This window comes from Falco peregrinus, chromosome 9 (genome assembly GCF_023634155.1).
Source record: "Falco peregrinus isolate bFalPer1 chromosome 9, bFalPer1.pri, whole genome shotgun sequence".
Lineage (NCBI taxonomy): Eukaryota > Metazoa > Chordata > Aves > Falconiformes > Falconidae > Falco > Falco peregrinus.
The window spans coordinates 37553393-37575383 of record NC_073729.1 but is presented as its reverse complement, the minus strand read 5'-3'; the positions used below and the strand labels follow the sequence as shown (position 1 = coordinate 37575383).

Genomic DNA, 21991 nt, shown 5'->3' with positions numbered 1-21991 from the left:
AATTTCTAGGAAATGAAGCGACTTCCACAGAAAGGACAAGAAGCTCCTTTGTTCCCAACAAATACTCTTGATTCTCAATGCTGTGGTTGCTTCTCATCTCAAAACATTTGCTGAAAGGCAGCAGGATGGTACTAGCAAACACAGCTTCCTCTCCTGCTCCCTGCTCTGGACAGATTTCTCACCGTTTCATCACCTCACCTTTTTTTTTGTTTTGTTCTAGCCTCCTCCCAGACACATCCATAGTTCTCATCCTTCCAACATGCCCATGTCATCTGCTTTCTCCACCCTGCTGTATTCCATGAGGGTCCCGACTCTGAAAGAGCTAAGTCATTCTCAGAGGGCAAATGGGCAGCATGCATTTTGTTGTAAGATGAGACAGGAGAAAAAAAAGTCTAAGATCATTCCGTAAGCAGAGTGCTTGAAAACCCAGCTCTGGATTCATCATCCTATTTCTCTTGAGAGGTCAGTTTTCACCAGTAACATTTTTAAACAAGAAGTTCCCTTTACTTTTGTAACTGGTACGGAGTTTCATAGCGTGGAGAAGAACACACTGTTCATTTTCTTTTCAAAGGCTGGCTAGGATTTGCTCTGAAAAGAAAACGTCAAGGTACAAAACTACTGCCTGACAGCATACTTATCTCCTCCCACAGCCCCTGGCTTGGAGCTGTGACAACTCTTTCTGTACCGTTACCCACTGCTGTTTGGCAGCTGTCCACTCAGCTGATCTACAGATCCTTTCAAGAGAAAGGAGCCTGGACCTCTCAAATTGTTTGTTAGTTCTTGAACATGCAATAAGGTCTCTGACCTTCATGTTCTCCACAGTTCTTGTCTGAGCAGCACTCTTAATAATGCCTGTCCCCTTGGAGCAAGATTCAGAAGAGAGAACTAACAGCCTCGCTCGATACCTTGCTACTCATCAGGAAACAAGGTCAGGCAATCAGATAAAGCTCCTTAACTTCCTCTTCAACCCTCTCTCCCAGGACCAAGACTGAAGTAAAACTTGTATGGCAGCTGCCTGGGTAGGACAGTAGGGTGAAGAAGGAACTGACTACCCTTGCTTTGCATGTGCAGGGAAAGGTCCCAAGAGAAATCCAACCATTTTTCCTCATTTGCACCACTGGTACAAAACAAACCAGTCTGGTCAAAGACCTGCCTGAGCTTTCTCCTTCCTGATTCTCAGGAGGCATCCAAAAAATCCACCAGTAAGTACGAGAGAGAGGATGACCCTGTAAAACTGGGGGTAGTTTTGCAAGTTGGCTCATTGAGTGAACTAGCTTGATGGGCTATGCTAAAACAAAGGAACACAGTTAATTTAGCTTTGAAGTTGCTGATGTGTTTTCCAAAACAATGTTATAATCCAAAGTTATAACTGAGGACACACCTGTAGCATTACAAAGCATCGCTCACTATCATGATGCCAAAGCAGGTGAATACACTGCTTACCTTACATTCAGTTTAATAGCTCTATACTCCCCATACACACACCAGACACAAAACACACAAAACCTGAAACATACTTTTTAGTTACATTTTCTTAATTAAAACTAATTTAAATTTGTGTTCAGAATAAACCTCCCGTTAGCTGACGTATTACCAATTGAGCTAACTTAGGATAAATTGCAATATAATCACATATCAAAACCAGCTCTATTTAGCATTCTCAAATTGTTTATAATATACTACTTTTTCCTGCAGAGAGAAGAAACACATGGTTTTGTTACAACACAGAGAACACTGTAGTCACAGATAAACTGATCTATATATGATCTTCCTTCTAGTCATACACTCCATCACTCATGCTTCTTTGATTTTCATCTTCAGCTGGAAAAGTGGCTGTTAAATCAGGTTAACAGACATCCTGAGAAAATTTCTTCTTTGTGAAATTGCTAGCACGTGCCTTGCACATTTTGTTCATTTTAATTATGAAAATCCATATAAAAACCTTTTCTTTATTTGGCTAAGCAACTCACTGCATAACAGGGTATCCAATTGCTACAGGTCAGCAAAACCACTCAAATGCCTATCAGTTTACCGCAATAGGTCACAGGGATGCTGTTATGGCAATGTTGTGACACTACTATTAGTATTTACCCCCAAGCATGACAGCTATATATATAGCTGTAATGAGCGTAGGTAGACTCTGTAGAGCACCTAGCACAGTGGAGTGTAAATCCAGGACGGAGCCCTAAGACAAGGGAAGTATAAATAATACTGTATATCTGATTAATAATAGAAAAGTAACTGTGAATCACTGATCTTTCTTGTATTGGTTTCACACTTTATGAATTGTATTATTGTGCTAACACATCTATGTATTGCAATTTGCTCAGACATTACTGAAAAGACATATGAAGGTTAAAATTTGAGATTTTATTAAAGTAAGAATGATACTGAAGAAGTCAGATCATTGGTTGTGACAATAGCACGCCTAGGGTAATTACAGAAAAGATGGTGTGAACTAAACATGCTTTAAATACACTAAAATGATCCCTTCCGCTCTAACAGCCATGTAGAGACATTCATTTTCCAAGCACAACTTAAAGAAGCTTTAGGGCTACTCTAAGCTATGCCTTGGCTCCTTCATCTTCAGACCTGGTAGGTCTGAACCGTCAATCAGAAGAACATGCGATTAGTCTGTACTCCTCCATTCACCTCCACAACACTATAACATGCTCCGCTCAAGGAAAGTTTTTCAGTCTTCTGGAGATCCTGAAGAAGTGGTGATACTGCTTTTTTGCGTCAAATGAGATGTGGAAAACAGCTTCTCTATCTAGAAAGGAAGGAAATACATGTTAAAAAAATATAAGCTTCATTTTGTTCGTAAGCTATTATCGTTATAAATGTAGCAACGAATATGATGCATCTTGAGGACTTTACAAAAACTCTTAAGAGTGTCTTTAAACAACTTCACTAGAGAAAGAAGAATGAGTGATACGCAGTCTTAACAAAAACTGTACCACAGCCACATTATTAAACTGATCTCCACGGGATCAAGTGACTGCAGAAGGACAAAGAACCGCATTATATTACCAGTCATCACGAAAGACAGGTAGCTTGCCATATTGTCCCCGAAAGGCAGCAGGCTAACTCGGTCTGTTACTTCTGCTACAGACCTATTAATGTTGCAAGCTGTGCTTTATCTGACATGGCACAGATGGCACTATGAGGACAACTTCCTGTAGAAAATCAGAGGAAAAGTATAAAATATTTTTCTGGAACGGTGAGACCAAAACTGACTGAGTGATGTGGAGGCAAGAGTGAGCAGCCAGACAGAGGGGAAGTCGTGACTGCTTCGTCTGGCTCAGCAGCCTGATGTTCAATGGAATAAGAGTGTTCTGCTGAAAAATCTTCCTGTATCTTTCACAAGTATAGGTTGCAAGTCAATACCAAAGAATTACCAATCCTAAAATTAAAACTCATATTTGCCTATATTAGCATATCATTCCTTTATTTGGTAGAACAGATGGTAAAGAAAAATACTCATAAAACCACGGAAAAATGTAGATATGACTTTCATTCCATCAATCTTGAACAGCTATGCTGGTGGTTTTATTTTTTAAAAGTACTAAAATACAGCAGGGTCTACAGACAGAATTTAATACTTGACCCAGCTGTGAAACAGCCAGAAGGCAACTACAAAACCAAACCAAAACCAGTATTTTGAAACAGTGAGAAGGCTGGCTCAGCATGTTCCAAACAGGTCCTGGCACAGGCAGTGCAGATACAAAGTTTGTGCTATTTGGGATTCTTTTTTGTCCGCCAGGTTGAAATTATATTCAACTCCTGGTACTGGCAACAGAGAAAGTGCTGTTCTGGAAGCTATGAGAGTAGCTCTTTGCCACAAAGAGGGTGCCTTCTACCTAGGACAGGAGATTTATTTCTGCCTAGGACAGGCGACTTACTGTCTGTCCTCCCCTGACACAGAAGGTTCCTCATGGGGCTGTAAGGACCGAGTAGGACTGAGAAGTAAGAGAACTGGCATGTAAGAGGCACTGCCCCCTCAAAGTAGTATTCTTGGTGGATTTGGGTAGAGAAGGCAATACTAGTTAAAAAACTCCGCTCTTCTTCACAAACGGAAGAGAAAAAAAATAAACAACTCCCAAGCTTGCTGCTTGGTTGTGACGTCAAGATCTAGAGTAGTGGGTGTCTGCTGATGCTGCAGTCCACCTCTGACTGCAATGACCAGCAAACTCTATTCACGAATTCATCTATTTTTCATTTTTTTCTCTTCCTCAGTGCCTGTTACTTTACTCCTCTCCCTTTCAGCAAATGGAATACAGCAAGTTTATTAGAGATACTGCTGCGTTTTGGCTTGTTTCACATCATCTGTTTCTGCTTTACAAAGGAGGGCGGCAAAAAGAGACATTTTGGCTCACCTTGATTCTCGTGACCTGCCTTTTTTACAGTTGATTTTTTTCTCTTCTTTTTTAAGGGAACGACACATCATTTTGATTCTTACTGTCTCCTTCATATGAAACTCAACAGTATTTCATTCTCTGTGGAAAGAAGTAAAATATTTTACTTCGATTACACAGAAATCAATAGCATTCCAAATACCTACATAACTGTATTCATACTCTGTGTATTAAAGAATTACTGACAAAAGCAATGGAAAATAATTTCCCTTACAGAACATTGTGAACATCAGGTGTATTTTACAAGTACATTGTTTTGAAAGTGGAATTTGTAAGTGATCCTTATTAATGTAATTCATCAAAAACTAGCACTGTAAATACTGCAAAGCTTTAAAATCCAGACTGCACTAGCACAGCACTACTATAATGCCACTTCTATGTGTGTATGACGACAGCATATACAACAAGGGAAAGCACTACTTACAGAGATACTGTCCGGGAGTGAAGAAGAAGAATCTGAAGACAGAAGTCTGCCACGTGTGCCAGTGGGCTTTCTCTCTTCACTTCGCTTTTGTAAAAAGTTTTCATTTGCAAGGTCTCTATTTTTGGCCTTCAGTGTTTGGATTGACGTGACAGGGATGTAATCTCAAACTGTTACTGATTTAAGCTACCTGATTTGATTTCTTTTTTACTCTCTTGAGACCATGTATCTATATGCTTGCTCAGATTTGGTTCAACATTAGTAAATTATTTTAGAGTACTCCGGGATTTTAGAGAACTCTGGCTTATGGGAACAAGTCTCTCAGGTAGTTACAGAATGAAACCAATGTTAAGTAGGTATGTTCTAGAGACTAAATACTGAACTGGTCTTCATTAATGAACAAAAGTACTGGCTAACATGATCTAGCATGATCTGATGGAGTGAAGTATCATAAAAAGGCCTGACAGAATAAATTGACATTTTAATACAATTTATGCCGCACTTGACTTCCAACATCTATATGAAAGTCTTTCATGTAACAGGTCTCTTGCGTTAAAGGACACATGAGTAACTTCAAAGCAGCTCTGATTTTCACTCTGAAAAATACTGATGCTCCTTTTCAACAACAGTGTCAGAAGCCTGAAAAATAATGATGGATTCAAAATGCCATTTGTTAGAACAAAACTCTTTAGATGTGGAGATGTTCTATACCTGAGAAATCAGAGAAAGAAAATTAAAAAAAGTGTTTAACAGCCAAATAACACAAAGATTATGTGTGTACTGTGTTGTGAGTACATGCGCTGTCAAGTTGCTCATTATATTGATAGTTTGTAGATTGTCTTTGCTGGCCTCAGCATTTTGATAGAAAATGAAAATGAAAAGAAGTGGTAAAATAAGAAAGAAACAAGACCGAAAGCAAGGCAAAAGGTACAGGAAACGTGAATTAATTGAGGAGAAAAGACTACCAAGTTCTGGCAGTACGCTGGGTGAAGGCACAGAGGTTAAGGGAAAATGCATTTTCTCTTTCGGCAAGCATGCACTGTACCTGTACAAGTCAGGTAAGTGGGTTGTAAGTAAATAGTAGAGAGTCAGCCTAGAACAGCGGATACCAACACAAATCTCAAAGAAATAAACCAACCCAACAACTGATACTCTTCATTCCTCTTAGTCCCCTCCCTCCACCTGAAATATCACAACTGTAATCAAACAAATCAAACAGAAGAACGTTTAGTCAGCAATGTTTCCTAAGTGACTGGAAACATTTGGAAGTCTTTGATAATGAAGAACTACCTGACCAGGTAAAAAAATGCCAAACCTACTTACACATACTGCTTACTGTTAGGGGTCTGTTATATAATACATTCTAATGTACACACAATTTTTACATGATTAATCTAGTGATTAATGTACAAGCAACCTTGTACATTCTTGCAGTTAAAAATAGAGCAAACAGTAAGAGGTGGTACTCCAAAAGCTGGGGTGGCTCTAAGGTAAACCAGGTCAGAAGAAAGCAAGAGAAAAACGCTTGGCTACACCTGTTCCCTTACCTGGTTCACATTGGGGCCACTTCAACCTTCCCCTGGTTGAAAGGAGAAGAAAGAGGTGCTGGGAACACCATGACAGCGATGGGAGGAAGCACGTGCATAATCCCTTGTGTAAGAGTTTAAACTGAGCGAAAACCTAAAGCATCTAACTGGAGACCTAGAGCACTAGTCTGCAAACTAGTTTTCAGAAGCTGAGAAAGAAAAAGCATGGTACTTGAGTTCTGTTTCTCGTTCAAGGCCAAACTATTTAGGGCTCTGACAGACACTCATACCTCCAAGATTCGGGACTCTGAACGGGGAAAGCCACACACCTATTCCTTGAGATAGTCTGTAGAAGAACCTGTTCTAGCTAGACAGTCTATTAAGTATAATGCCATTGCTTAGTAACTGCATTTTTTGAGAAGAAACCTTCCATATTTTATCTCTAATGTCTTCTGGAGTATTCAAGACAAGTGAGCAGAATCAAGTACTTTGACGTGACCGTAAAGGCAACAAGTAACAGAAGCATGGGATATCCTCTGTAGGACACCCAAGATGCACCAAATGGATCAGGGCAAGAGTCAGTGATCTAAATGGGACAGACACCAAGCAGAGGCACTGCTGCAGCAGAAAATCTGTAGGTGTCTGGGCAATTTTAAGAACACTGTACTTATAGCAGAAATAAAAAGAATACCAGGACATTCAGGTTCAACCTCATGTTGATTTGGCACACCCGATTTCTAACAAGAACAGCCCAAGCTGTGACAGCAGAGTGGCTCTCAAAGCTTGGCTAAATGCCTTTGTTTGTGCAACTGGATTCCACTGTAAGCGTAGAGGTGAGAGACGATCCCACCTTTAGGAACAAATGTCAAAAGAATCCCCCTTTAGGGATACACATGTCAAAAGAATCAAGAAGGTCTGTGACATTAATACTGCTGTAAAACTCCAGTGAAGACACCACTTTGAACACACTGGCTGGCAGATCATACGTCAGCACAAAGCTGTGCGTGCCCCCTACCAACAGGCACAACTGGCTGTTGTGCTCACTGGCTATCAGTAAGACTCTTCTCCAAAATTAGCTACTCTAATCAAAACATTCTCCTTGAGATCCTTGCTGAACATTCACACGGGTCAGCTTAGACAGTATTTGGCTGTCCTGAAAAAAACACTCAGGTTCCTGAACATATGCGATGTCCAGATGGTGGCTTCAGGAGTGCTTGCTCTGTTGTCCAGATAGATGCCCACTGAAACAATGCCAGTCCTTGGGGCAGAAACACAAAGAAAAACTGTGCCGTTCCTCTCCTCTGTGGCTAACAGAAGCCTTCCCAGAAGGTGGTTCAGGCCCTTTTCCTCCAGAACTCCTGCAGAAGCTCCTGCACTGGTTTGGCACTGAAAGCGGCCCGTTAGCACCAGCACTAGTAAGACAGAGGGACTGCCATTCTCAGTGACAGTGGCAGGGCAGGTGGTGTCACTACCAACAGAGTACAGCCAACAGCTACATACTGCCATACGTACACAGCTATGCAGCCAGTATCTGCAGCGCGTTGGCCGGCACCACGTATTTAGTGGTATGGTGCTGACCACATGGATAACAGCAAGACTTTTACTTTTAAAAGACCACGAAGAAGATGTGCCTGGGATTATTATTGATCCTATTTAAAATGTTAAACCGGAGATTAAGATTTACTTCCTGTAATTAACCTGGTTTAAACAAATGTTAGAGTTGTCAGAGGAGTGAAAGAGAAGCCACGTGCAATGTGGATATCTAAACTGACAGAACTTACTTTCAGCCGCTCAGGATTCCTCTTCAACCTGTTGTTGGGAGATACACACACATATAACTATTATTTTCATACAAAGGCTAGGCAATACTGGATTTGGCCAGTTAATAGTGGGTTTCGTGCAGCACCTCTGTGCCCGAGCCAAGTGGAGACCCTGAGGCAGCCAAGAGATCCCAGCACAGCCAGGGCTGTTTGCCTCTTTCAGGCACAGGCTTTGCTGCCTACAGCGAGCAACATATGTCAGTGGCTGCGAGTCTTGAGATGGGTGGTTTAAAGTTTGCTTGGCTGTTCCTACAGCACATTTCAAGCAAAAAAAGTCCAAGACTTGAAGAAAGTAGAGCAAAGTCACCTTTGGTGTCCCTTCTGGTAATGCAAGCAGCTGGGACGCATGTCGATGCGGGCAGTCTCAGTAACTCGGTGACCACGTGCTGCGTCTAAGCAGCCAGGAGGGGCCGCTTGGCCTGCGACGGCTACACCACATACCGCTAAAAGACAACGACTCCAAAACCAGCTTCAGTTACCTCCCAGTGCCCATACATCAAAATCTAATAAGCTGGAGCCCTTGCTGCTACAAGTCTGGGATAAGCTAAAGGCCAAGAGCTGCCTTCATTTCTGCTGAGGAGCACCTTCCAACTGTGACCATGCCAGTTGCTCCTCATTGTGTGGTTGTATAGATGATTTATCTCTAAATGTAAAGCCACACTCCTCCTCTTTTTCAGTTGCATTGTTTGCCATATCACTTCTGATTTGCCTGGATCCCTCCAAATTCCAGTGCTCTGCTTCATGCTTCTAGCTGTTCCCACTTGCGCTCTCATCTGAAAACTTAACAAATGCATTCCATACCCCATGACCCCAGTTAACAAGGGCTGCTCCGGGAGTTCCAACTTCCTACCTGGTTCTACACATCTTCATCACAATACCATCTAAACTCATCTTACACAGCTTGCTTACAGGAATGACAGAGAAGGCAGTACAACGAAGATGATAAATCAGCTATCATGAATTGAAAGTACAGTATTACTCAGCTAAGGGAACTGTATGCATGAGCAGAACTGTAACCAATATCCAGGGGGAAGGAAGCTTTGCATTTACTTTGAAAGCCTAGGCAGGATCACTCTTCACAGCAGACAATAACAGAAGTGTTGGTGCACGTGCTCCTATTACCATGGTCTCAGAAAGACAACAAACAGCATCACAGCTATTACAATTATACTAGTAATTTTAAAGGACGTGGTAATGGTCTTGCTGTCCACAAAGGGCAAAATCAGTATTATAACGATCATGCAAAACAATAATGAGTATATAAATCTCAACTAACTATCCACTAGCTGGTGTGATAAAATTGCTACTGAACCACAGCAGATTACCACAAAGCATCTTTACAAGGTAGAAGTTTTCATCAACAGGATATATCACATTCTTGAGGTACAAATCAGAGATAGCTGTTTTCACAGAAAATCTGTTCAAATAATTCTTTCTTCCTGACTGGATGAAACGTCATGCGAAATGTTTCACTTTTATCCATATAATTTGCACTGCTAATGAAGACTCCAAAACAGTTCTTTTGTGGTGTGACAGCTGCATCCAAACATGGACTTACTGAAACTCCTCAGATGCCACAACACAGTAAGACAGATGTAGACCAACAAAAGAAAAGCTTCAGTTCATACTAGTTTGTAACAAAACTATATGGACTGAATAGATCAGCCAAATAACCTAAGGACCTACGGTGCCAGTTTCAGCATCCTACTCTGTTGAGCAGAGATTTACCTTCACAATTGTTGCAATGCTACGAGAGCTTTTAGGCTGATTGTTCGTATCTTCCTTTCAACCACTACACGTTCCTGTCAGGATGGAACATTTTACGTAGTGCTACTTTGCAGGTTGATGTAAAGATACTGTTGTTACTTCATGACTATTTTAAGGTTTCTGTAATCAGTGTACAGATGCTCAATGGCCAAAACAATTCCTTATTTGTGTCTGAATGAGAATTTTGCTACTGAGCTCATGGTAGGGTATTTTTATTCTCTCACTGAGAGACTTCTTCAATTCCCGACTGAACAACCCCACTGCCCCACAAGACATATCACAAGGACAAGCAAGAGCACGTTTGAAGAAATACTTCCTGTTAAAAAGACAATACTGTCCTCGCTAACACCTTATTTCCAATTAAAAAAAAAAAAAAAAAAAAAAAAAAGGCAGTGAACTGGTCACAGTGCAGGAAACCTCTGACCAAGAAGAAACTCTTTGAGACCAGCTACAAGCACCTCAAGTAAAACACATCATAAACAAGAACCTGGAGCTAGCCAATAGCTTCAATGACAAGAAATAGTGAAAGAGAAGGAAAAACCCTCCTAAAAAGCCCTGGAGCATCCAGCGAGGAGACAGGACATTGTCATATTTGCATACCAAGGCTAAGAACACAAGCAAAACCAAATTCCTTGCATTTAACACTCATCTATAATGCTCTGATTACAGGCTTACCCCATCATACCCAAACCAAAATTCCCTTTCTGTCATCAGTGCTTCCCCCAATGGAGGGGACAAATAAGACCCCACCATTCTCAACACCCTCACTGGTGACTTTTTTAAAAAGAGTTTTCAAATAACTGTGCCACCCAGTCTATGCAGCACTTTATCTGAAAACAAATACACAAATGGTGTTTATCGTCCAGAATGGAAATCTCAACCCTTCTATCAATTTTCACACTCAGAGTGCACACCAGCCCCATAAATACCAACTACATGCACTTTGAGGACATTACTCATGACAGTCACTCAGCATAGAGAAATATATCATGTTTTTGAAAGAGCCACATGGATACTCCATAAGAAATAGCTTTTATTAAAAAAAAAAAAAAAAAGACCCTCTACTCATTGTATACGTTGTTCTCAAATACCATCCTAAAAAACTATACCAGAAAAAACTTCAAAAAAGTGATTAACTGTGTTAGAACATCCCACCCAGTGGAAAATCCTCCCCAGAGCCATCCCTGCCAGTCTTTAAGCTACCTCCCAACCCTTCTAAGCTTATCATCAGAAGGAAGCCTTTTGTGCAGAAAAGGAGAAAAGAAAAAAAAACCCAAACATGTACAACTTGTCAAAACCCTCCCTTCCACCTTCCTGTAAGGACCTTCTATGCCAGACACCAGTGCTCCCAGGTGTCGCACACAGGCTTGCCTTGTCATACCCAGCCCACAAGCCACCCTCACACCCCACAGTTGAGATCAAATAACTAAGACCAGAATGAACTCGCACAGACCACTGACCAAGCACAAACACACCTAACAGCTGCAAAAGCAGCTCTCACAAGGTAGTAACTCAGCCTTTGATTGTCAGTCCTGATCCTCAAAGGCTGCCCTGCAGCCGCAAACACAGGAATAAAAATTCGTAACGTTTCAAAACAGCAAGACACTGCTTCTCTGCCACACCGTAGCCTCCCACACTCTCCACATTCTCCCCACTCTCCATCCCACAGGCTATAGCCTCTTTCTCTCTCTGTCTACACCCAATCTAGACATTTAAACCTGCCAGGAAGCATTACTTCCCTTTCCCCAAGAAGACAAGTATATAATTTCTGCCTTCCCACAAATTAGCATTCCCACACTGAACTTGCCAGCCCTGTTTCCTTTCAAAGATGACTTAATAAATACAGACTCAAAACTCTGAGGGATTTTCTCAATTTGCATTCCATTCTCAAAGAAAGCTGTCACCTTCAGGTCAGGCCTGAAGGTGGCTTGCATGCCCGAAAGCTTTTCTGCTTTTCAAATTATACCGATCTAATGAAAGACATTACCTCTGCGTATGTCCTTAGACATCACGGCCACAACAACACTACTATGGTTTTACGCAGTTCAAAAATCAAGCCATATTTACATTCCAAGTAAATTTCTCATCTTTATAAAACATTTCAAAACGTGATTTTGAATCCCTAGAAGTTTAAAGATGTATTGTCCTTCCCAAATTACTAAGACTGTGGAAATTGGTGTGGTGTTTTATGAGGCCACTGTAAAACTCTGGTTTTCCAACTTGAACTTTTTACAAGCCATCACTATCCTCAAAGGTTTGACAATAGATCAGAAAGTGCTCATTGCCATTGGAGTAAGATAAAGCTGGAAAGATGCAGACTTCATTGCTTAATATGACAAAATCCAGTTGTCCTAATCATCAGTCTTCCTTAGTAATCAGCCAGCCCCAAACCTCTGATGGAAGGAATTATGACCATACCCAGACTGGGAAAACAAATATGGATCAAACCAACCCGACATTCAAATGTCTTCACTCTATCAACTTCCTAATCACCATTACAACTAACTGCCCTTGTTAAGTATTCCACGACATACGGAGTTCACATTTCAACACTCTTGTTCACCTTTTTCCTCCCAGAGCCATGATTTCTGTAGCAACTATGGTCAAAATCTTGAGATGTAAAAAGCCAGCACACACTTTTCTGTTCACTCCTCACCATTCACACAGAGGCATGCAGAGTCACAAGCTTACTAATAAAATTATTTCCCCACTTAAGACAGAATACACATTTTAGAAAATGTTTGAACCGCTATATGGGAGGGGAAAGCTCCATTACCCAAATACTTTCTAGTTGAGAGCCTGTCCATGTGTCTACATTCAACTCATCCTTGTTTTGAAAAACGACCTGCACTCTTACCATCATGATTAGAATTTCCCAGGGTCCATGGCTCATCTGAATCAAAGTGAGTATCTCCTCCTATTCCTGGTCCAGGAAAGTAAGCGTGAGCTAGGAATCCACCTTCTCCATCAAATGGAGAGCTGTCTCCATGGAAACCAGAAGCAAAAAATATCATAATATCTGCCTCCTTTCTGTCATTTTTAATTTCATGGTAAGGGACCTCTTCAAAGGTAAGTGGTGTCACTCTCTGCCAAACATCAAATGCCTGACGAATGGCTCTCCTTGTATCAATCTCTCCAACCTTGGGGGTATAGTTGTGTACACTGCGTGAATGAGAAAGAAGGGTGGTTTAAATTTGCAGAATATATTCATGACTTCATATTATAATTCCAATACATAGCTACACCTACATAGTTTCCATTTCCAAAGGGTCTTTATTTTTTGCAGACACTACTTTGTGCATGCAAAGTTTTGTTCTTACAAACAAAGTTACCAACAAAACTACAGCCCTGATCTGAAGGCTACATTTCTTAATAAGAATCTTCCCAATTCTTTAGTCAATCTTCTACCACTTTCTGAAAACCTGACAACCTTTAAAATCTTGGTGTAGACAGCTAAGTAACTCAGTTTAAAAATTCAGATTTTGTCTGAAATTATTACGCTAAAATGGAATCCAGTGTATGAAAAAGGCTTACTAAAATTCTTCTTGAGAAACAAACCTTTCAGTAAACTGCACAACCTTAGTTACATGAGCAGCTTCATTCTCAGGACTACTCAAAATACTTAAGAGCTCCCAGAAGTGATTGACCTACCAGTTTTGTGCAACCCAGTCCATGTCAGCTGATGATACAGAGTTTGGGGGTGGGTAAGGTGGAGTTTAACTGCACATAAATTTCCCATAATTGTAAACTTTGGCTTAGAAAGTGCTGTTCCTAGGGTGGTTTTTGTGCGTGCATATAACAGACTCAAGACCTATTAAGCTTAGCTTGGGGAATATGAAATACCTATGTCATAGAAACAACTTCCAGTCTTTAATGAAATTGGCTTAATTTAATATGACTGACAGCTGAAACACATCCAGTGGTAAAACAAGATACCTATCACTTCAATGGCAGGCTACAAATTCTGAAATTGGAAAGTTAAACAACTGCTAGTTTGACAATGGCAGAAGTGAAGCCACCTGACAACCTGCTTCCCGTGATTACGCATATGCTCAAGATATACTTGATTCATATGATTATAGACCAGTTTTCTCTAAGGTCCAGAACAGGTTAGAAGCAGGATCTGACTCTCAGATCTCTGCATAAAAGAACACGTCCCTTTACAATTTGAAGGAACTATTATTGGTGGAAGCTTTGAACTAGTCCTTCCTTCCAGTCTCTGCAAGTCCTTCACTGTTACCTGAAGAATCCCCTTCCTCCTATCTCAGAGCTCTCAGCAGAAGCAACAGAGTGCCCCAGCCCCCGATTCTTTCCCTTCACGCCATCATATTTCTTCCTACACATTCTGGCACCCTCTCCATGCTGGTCACTCACATTTCAGCCTCTTCACCACAAACTCACTGTCTTAGCCTTGCTCACCCATATCTTCTCCTTAATGTCTACGTTCCTAATTTTTACTCCTCTGCAACCTCCCTTCCCCCTCCAAAAAAATTAAAAGGCTAGGCTAAACTTTCAGCTAGAGGGGGGTGTTAATTTTACTTTGAATTGACATTCTTATTGTCAGAAATTTCCACTGGCGTCATTTGGCAATTGCCTTTCAAAAGCTAAGGGCCTAAATGACTCAAAGAAAATACATCTCTGGGAAACAATCATCACCTGACACCTGGAGCCCACCTTCAGCGTATTGCCTCAGCAGGCCTAAGGCTGGACAAAAGCAAGATTTCTACTACATGAGCAAAAGTAAAACATCTGCAAAAATAAATATTCAGTAAAATGTTGCAAATCAGTAGAGGGAGAAAGCATCGCACCTCTAGACATGATGTTCCTTCTGCTTTAATGGTTTCTTAAAGACGACAAATGATCCAACAGCTACAGCATTAGATTTCCAAGGGAACAGAAAGGGGCTTACTAGGATTTTCCTGCCAAAATTACACAACTGATGGCTGGGATTTAGGCATCTTTACTGATCATTGAGAATAGACTCTTCAGTTACTCCAGTGCTCTGAAAGTATTCCCCCTCTCCATGTTCTGAGAATGAAAGCCTCAGCTCGGCATTACAGGGAAAATCCAGTTTTCAAAAGTACTTCCAAAATTTGCATACCACACAAGTACAGAACAATTTTTTCCCCAAATAAAAAGGGGCAGGGAAGGGGCTATACCTGTAGGTTATATGCTTCTGTCTCCACTTTTGTCCAGTTAGTGCGTACCGCTTTTTCCTCCGGCTGTGGCGCAGGTGGGGATGATCTGGAACTCCACATCGAGGTTTCTTCATCCACCTGGAAGGGAAAGAAAGAAAAAGCAACCTAACAAAGAGTTTTGAAGAGAGACTCAAAAGAACTCAGAGGGTGACTGGAAGACCTCGGAGGGATGACCAAGAAAGGCTCAGTCTTCTCTCTCTTGAGTTTAGGCTTTTTGCACAGAGCTGTACACCCCACCTCTGCTGGCAATGCACACACCTCAGCACACCAAAATGAATTCATTTTTCCTTTTGGAAACACAGATACAGATCGAGTAGCCCTTATGCTTGAAAAGAGCTTAATGATGATAATGCCACAAGAGACCCAGATCAAAACTGCACGTGCAGTGGGATCAAACTCTCCTACCACCTACTCTACCCACTCTCCATTTGTTAAAGCGCTCATGTGCCAGTAAAAAACCTCCAATTCATAACTCACTAGGTACGACTGAATCACTGCAGACACAACCCTCCCAGATAACGACAAAGGCTTTCACCTTTCACACAACGGCCAGAACAGATCACTCCAGTCTGTGGGTCACAGTCACCAAACCTTGTTAGGTCCCCCAGGAACACACTGCAGGACATGGGATGCAGAAACATGCCACTGCCTGGTCACACGCGAGAAGAGCACCGTAGCCAGTCCTGGCAGATTTCTCACACAGGACACCAAATTATCTCCTCAGCAGGGCTTCCCCCACATCCCTGGGCACCTGGAGGACAATTTTAGCCTCCAAATGCATGTTTTTCCTTCACCTGCAGCCAGCCAATGGCAAGTAGCACATGTGTGCCCACACGCTTGAGTCTAACAATGTACATATTATCCGTCAAAAATATTAGCTCCACAGCTTTAGGAAGGGAGTGTCTTTCCATCACCAGTGATGGTTTACAAGACCTCCTTCCAGGACACCTTTTAAATAAAAACCCAAACAGACACTTGTACAGCCTCACAAGAACATTCTCTCACAGCACACACACACAGCAGCCAAGCAGCTGACCTTTCCTTAGTCCACTTCTGAGATGTAAAAACTACTGGTTCTTACAAATCTCAGTGCGGTCACCTGTCATCTTCTCTCCACCAAGAACAGAGCAAATGAAAACTGTTACACATATTGTACTGTACCTGACAAGAACCCAAGCTGCATATAATAAAACTAGCACAGATCTTCCCCACTTAGGTTACCTTACATTTATCAGTATGGCCTGTCTTTCAGAAATCTGAGCAACCTGTAGAAATCAGATCTGTCTTGCCCACACAACTGCTGCCACCTTCAAAGAAAAGCAGTTACATCTAAAGTCTGCTTTTAGAAAAACCATATTAATTCAACCTCAATACACTGTGGTTTTCCAAGTGTCCTTTTGCATTGCTTCTACCACTCTTCTAGGGAGACGTTAGGCTTATAGTAGCCTATATTCTCCTAGACATTTCCTGAGTATTTTTTAAAAAAAATTTCAGTTGTATCAAATGGTACAGAGGTTTTAGCATAACCTTACACAAACCTCAGTGTGAATTAGTTTTTCATCTCCTGAGCTTCATGAGGACTCCAGTACTCTGAACATCACCATCATCAGGCTCTGACTACAGTCATAAAATTACCTTCTGTTTTATCTTTATTAGTATCATCTAGAAGACAAAAAAGGTAACAGGGGAGAGCTACCAAACCTACATGGATGTGTAGGACAAGCCACCAGGACTTTCCAGGACAGTACTATCTATGCTGACACACCAGCAATACATCACCAGTTTCCTCACATCTCAACATCTGTGTCACATATGAAGACCACTGCCCTTCCCAACCCCTGCCCTATGCCAAGCAGGCCGCAGGAAATCAGCCCCCCCCATCAGTCCCACGCTATCAAAGCCAATCAGAACTGCACAGAGACCCGCCCAAAAGTTAATTCCCTCAAATACAGTCAACCCCTCTGTCCCTGTGCCAGCTCCATCATAATGCAGGGACACAGGGCTGTGCCAGCGGCAAGCTGCAATACCGGCATCCTGGGCTTTAAGGGCTTCTTGAGCCAAAGCTTCCAAGGTACCAGCATTTGCAGAGCTGCTGGTAGTTACGCTACGCACGGCTGCCCCACTCCTCTTTCAACTCCTTTACACTTGGGCCTGTCCGAATGCCCACATTCTACCACAGCTTGTTCCAGAGCTCAGCCACAGGCTTTCTGAAACAGACTCAGTAAAAAAGCCCAACTACCTGATGAGAGCTAGAGAGTACACAAGTTGTCAACAGCCTGTGCTAATATCAAGCTGAGAATGTTTATCTGGATCAGTTCCCTGATTCAACTTACTTCCCTGACATATGGGCTCTAGTCTGATCACATGGGCCAGGGTACAAGTCCAGCCACCTCTTTTTTCTCAGCAGGGCAGATCTACCACAAAATAATTACAAAGCTGCAGCTCGCTGCCGTTGACCTTCTTTAGCTGAGCTTTTTGACAGCCATTCTCTACTGAGTAGTCTGGATAACGCTTTCTGTGTTCCAGGGGATTTATGAAAACACATCACATCAGAAACAACAACAAAAGACAATTACATGAAGCAGGATTCAGGTACTTATGGTCGCTTCCTTCTTCCCACCCCACCCTGCTTTTTCTTTTTTAAATGGGGGCACCAATAATGCTGGATCACCAAAATTTATACTTGGCACTGTTTATGAGTAGACTATTGTGTTCCTCCAGTTGCTTGGCATGCAGAAAACAGGTAATGTCCAAAAGCAGTGACATCCAGACACACCTGCTTTCCCCAGTTCAGGCTCCAAGCTGTTCACAAGACTCCTAAATAGAGGAAGCTGTCACTCTCAATCACCTACTTCACACTTTGACTTATTCTAAAGTCGTTTTGAAGGGACAGGGCTCATGATGCTGACAGAAATGACAGAAAAAATCATAACTGCAATCTCAAAACTCTTAACAGACTGAAATAACAGCTTAGCAAATGCCTGAGCAATTCAGAGCGCTCTGAGCCAGCCTGCCTTGCCAGATCTTCTTTTGCTCAGCTTCTGCAACCAGGTCCGAGGAAGTGACAGCCCAGCCAGGCCTCGCCAGACGTGTCTCCAGCTCAAAATACAGGCTCAGGGCTAACAGCAACTAGGGCCTCTTCTTCCTTTCACGTAATTTCTAGGTAGGTACTCCTGCTCCACCCTGCCATACAACATATGGACCTACCGACTCAGGACAGATGGAGGCAGAGCAATCACGCCTACCTGCAAAGCACAGCCACATTTTGTTGCAGCTGAGGGCTCAAGCCTCTGCAGACATGAGTTTCAGAAGAGGGAACCATCTCGGTTATTCACCCATCAGCCTTTGGGAGTTCATGCACTATATAAACCCCTGCCCAAACATAAACTCAGTAAAACACGGGGCAACACCTTGCTTTCCTCCAGAAAAATACTTTCACTTAGTAAAGCAGGGACTCCCATATGCAGTTTGCTCCCTTCCCCATCACCCACAGGGCAGCAGAAGCAGCTCCCTAGCCTTCCAAACTAGCACCCAGATACCATAGGCCCTTCTTCCCCCGCCCCCTCCCAACTCTTAAGCATCCCAGCTGCAAACCTCCACACACCAACTGCACATACACAACCTTGCTCTCTGGCTCCGCTTCAGCATTCACTTACAAACTGTGTTGCTATTAACAGCAAAGAGATCTTGGATGGAAAATCCCCACCTTTAAAAAGCATTTAATTTTCAACTCATTTGAAAAGGAAACAAACAGGTTTTTCTCTATCTGTCAATGGAGAACAAGGGGCTTTTCCTGTGAGCTAAAGGAGGGAATGTTACATTCACTAGAGAGGCACTCCTGGTCCAAGATGTCCCCCCTCCTGCCTAATTCACTAATTTCTTCTGTTTCTCCCTCTTTCTTGTACTGTGAAAGGTGCACAACCAAACCCCTTTGTTCTTCACACTATTTGACTTTGTGCCCCCTTCTTCTGTGCTGCTGGGTCCCTTTTGACAGCAGAGCGCCATAACAGCAGAGATTAAGAACTAGGCAGAGCACACTCTGAAAGGTCTCCTATAAGAAATGGTCAAGGCAAAACTCTCAGGCAGGGCCTAAGCAAGTTCTATTATTTGTCCTTTCTTTTTTTGCTCACCATGAGATGCTTCTTTCCCCCAGAAAGCATTAGTAAGACCTTATTGGCTTCTACTTCAGTCAATAGATGCTCCCCTAGTCCAGACCAACAGCGTACAGATTCAGCCAATACATGACATCCAGGCACTCAGACGCCTCAGAAGCCAGTCAGGTAGCAGCAACAACCACCACCTCCAGCCCAGACCTTGCAGTATACTCAAGAGCAAACTAAATGCAACGTCTTGCAAAGAACGAAGTTTCTCCAGCCTAGGTGATTTAGACCAATGCTTCTGTGCTATCTGATCACAAACAACAAGTAACACATGGCCAACATACAGCAGAGAACATCTAATGTCCAACAAATGGCAACTATCGACAGCTACGTAGTCTTGACTATCATCATCAGACTACAACTGACTTCATGTTGGAACTATATCCCTTCTGAGGGCTTCTTGTAGCTGGAATAACTACCCAGGTGATAGGAAAATGCATTAAGAAAGGGAAAGACAAAATTGGCCCACGTTAATCTTACTCAATAGTTGTCTGGTCCAAAACTCCTGTTACTGGGATCCCATAAAACTGTTGCATAGTAGCAACTGCAGACTGCACAGCTTTTCCCGACTGCAAGGCAGACATTTGGCTGTCAGATGGAAGTAAGTAGCCGTAAGTTTTTAACCAACCCTGAAAAAGAAAGAAACAGATGGTAAGATGCCACAGTAAGTTTTCAACTTAACAGATCAGAACGCTTCCTCAAAAGAGAGTGACAAACTAGCCCCCAAAGAATCAACCACTTCTCTTTTTTTGGTTAGCTTTGGTAATATCATCTGATCTCCGGGAAGGGATGAAGACCCAGCTTAATATCACCTGTCCTGACAGGACAATGCAGATCTGCCAATTAAAAATGGCCATCGTCCCTGCTGAGTAACTGGGGCAGACTTAGGTCTCCGAACACCAGAAACGCCCAAGAAGCTCTGTCCTCATTGCAGAGACCTGCGCACCCTGTCACCTTGCCAGTCCCACAGCAGCATGCTCCCAATAACCCACTGCCCACCACCTACTGCTGCCTCTGGACCATCACTCCAAGCAAACAGCTTAACAGGCCTGGGCAATCCCTGCAGACACAGGTCAGCTTTACGCTTGCACTGAGCACAGAGGTATTTATTTCAAAAACAACAAAAAAAACCCAATAAAAAAAACCCACACAGAAAATTTGCAGACTCTGGTTGGCCAGACTTTTCCTCTACTAACAGCAGATATCTAGAAAATTGTCAGAACAGGAAAGCAAGCCAAGTCTACTCAAGGAGCTTTGTCCCTTTTCCCCACCTCCCCCCTAAAATGCAGCCTTAGATAAAACCACATGTCAAACTTGTCAAAATCCTAAGGACAGCATTTTCAAAAACACCCATTAATTCAGGATTTTTTTCCTCCCCTCTCTTCCCCCACCCCCCGCTTTGATACCACAAGAAAAAGGAATATTAATTGACCATTGGCAAATGGCAATAAAACCTGAACGAAGGCTTGCTTTCCTAAACTTCTCACCATAACTTCTCATGCACACACTCCCACGCTCCTTTCTTCTGGCCAATACCCTGGCTCTCTGATTCAATACTTAGGTCATGATTACTATGAGATTGACGTGTATCCCGTACGTTTCTTCCAGCCAGGAGCACAATCCACCCGACGCACAGGACACAGTCCTCAACACGCAAGTGCTGATGAGCCACCCGCCTGCGCTGCTCTCACACCAGCAGCCTGATCCCTCAGAGCTGGGGGCAGAGGAGCGGTATGTCCTCCCCCAACATAACACAGCAACGGGAAAGGGACTTGGGTCAGGAGGAACACAAGAAGGAGAACAATCTCCATTTCCTTGTGGCGACAAAAAGATACCAGAATCCACTGGAAAGAGAGAAAGGCCTTACTTCCAAAGCAGGAGAAAGAAGGTACAAGAAAGTACCTGGTCCGGGCACGTTAAACTCACCAAGTAAAGGGACACGCAGCGCTATTCAGGGTGGACATCGCCAGCGGGTCAAGGCAAAGCGAAGCTGCCAAACTGCCCGAGGGGCGGACATGTGCCACCCGCCCTGGCACCGCTGCCCCCGCCACGGGCCGCGGCTGAGCGGCATGAGCCGTCCTTGAGCGGCAAGGGCAGGCACCCTGCCCACGGCGGCCCCAGCCCGGGCCGCCCCGGCTGCCCCCGTCCCTCCCGGCCAGGCTGGGACGCGGCAGCGCGCAGGCGAAGGGCAGGCCGCTCGGGGCCCGCGCAGGCCCTCCGGGAAGCCGCTCCCGGGCGGCTGGTGCTGAGGAGCCACCGGAGCGACGCGGCTGCCCTCGCCTGCCGGCCCCCGGCCCGCCCAGGCCCGGCCGGAGAAGCTGCCGGCGGTGCGGCCGCGCACACCAGCCCGGCCCCAGCAACCGCGACCGGCCGCTTCGGAGGGGCCGGGCGCGGAGGAGCCGGGGAGCCGCTGCCCACCCAGCTCCCAGCGCGCCCCGGGCCAGCGCAGCGCCCAGCCCGCCCCGGCCCCCCCGCGACGCCCCCGGCCCCCCCCGCCCCCGCCAGACCTACCCGGCCGGTGCCGGTGTCGGCGGCGGCGCGGAGCAGGGCGCAGAGCAGCGGCAGCAGGGAGCCCGCCGCGGCCAGGCCCCGGCGCCGCCTCGGCGCCATGGCAGCGCGGCGGGGCTCCAGCCCAGCGGCGTGGGCTGCGGCTGTGCGGGGCAGCCGGAAGCGGAAGAACGGCT

At 43.8% G+C, this 21991-nt stretch overlaps 1 protein-coding gene across 1 annotated transcript in view; it reads right to left on the bottom strand.

The window, feature by feature from the left end:
• Positions 1-21991, bottom strand: part of MMP24 (matrix metallopeptidase 24) — a 38622-nt gene extending 16631 nt beyond the window's left edge. Inside the window, exons 1-4 of the mRNA XM_055813315.1 lie at positions 21819-21991; positions 19788-19936; positions 15109-15225; positions 12807-13111 (exon numbers count right to left, since the gene is read on the bottom strand). Of these exons, the coding sequence (XP_055669290.1) occupies positions 12807-13111; positions 15109-15225; positions 19788-19936; positions 21819-21917 (670 nt within the window). The 5' untranslated portion in view covers positions 21918-21991. The remainder of the gene's footprint in view (positions 1-12806; positions 13112-15108; positions 15226-19787; positions 19937-21818) is intronic.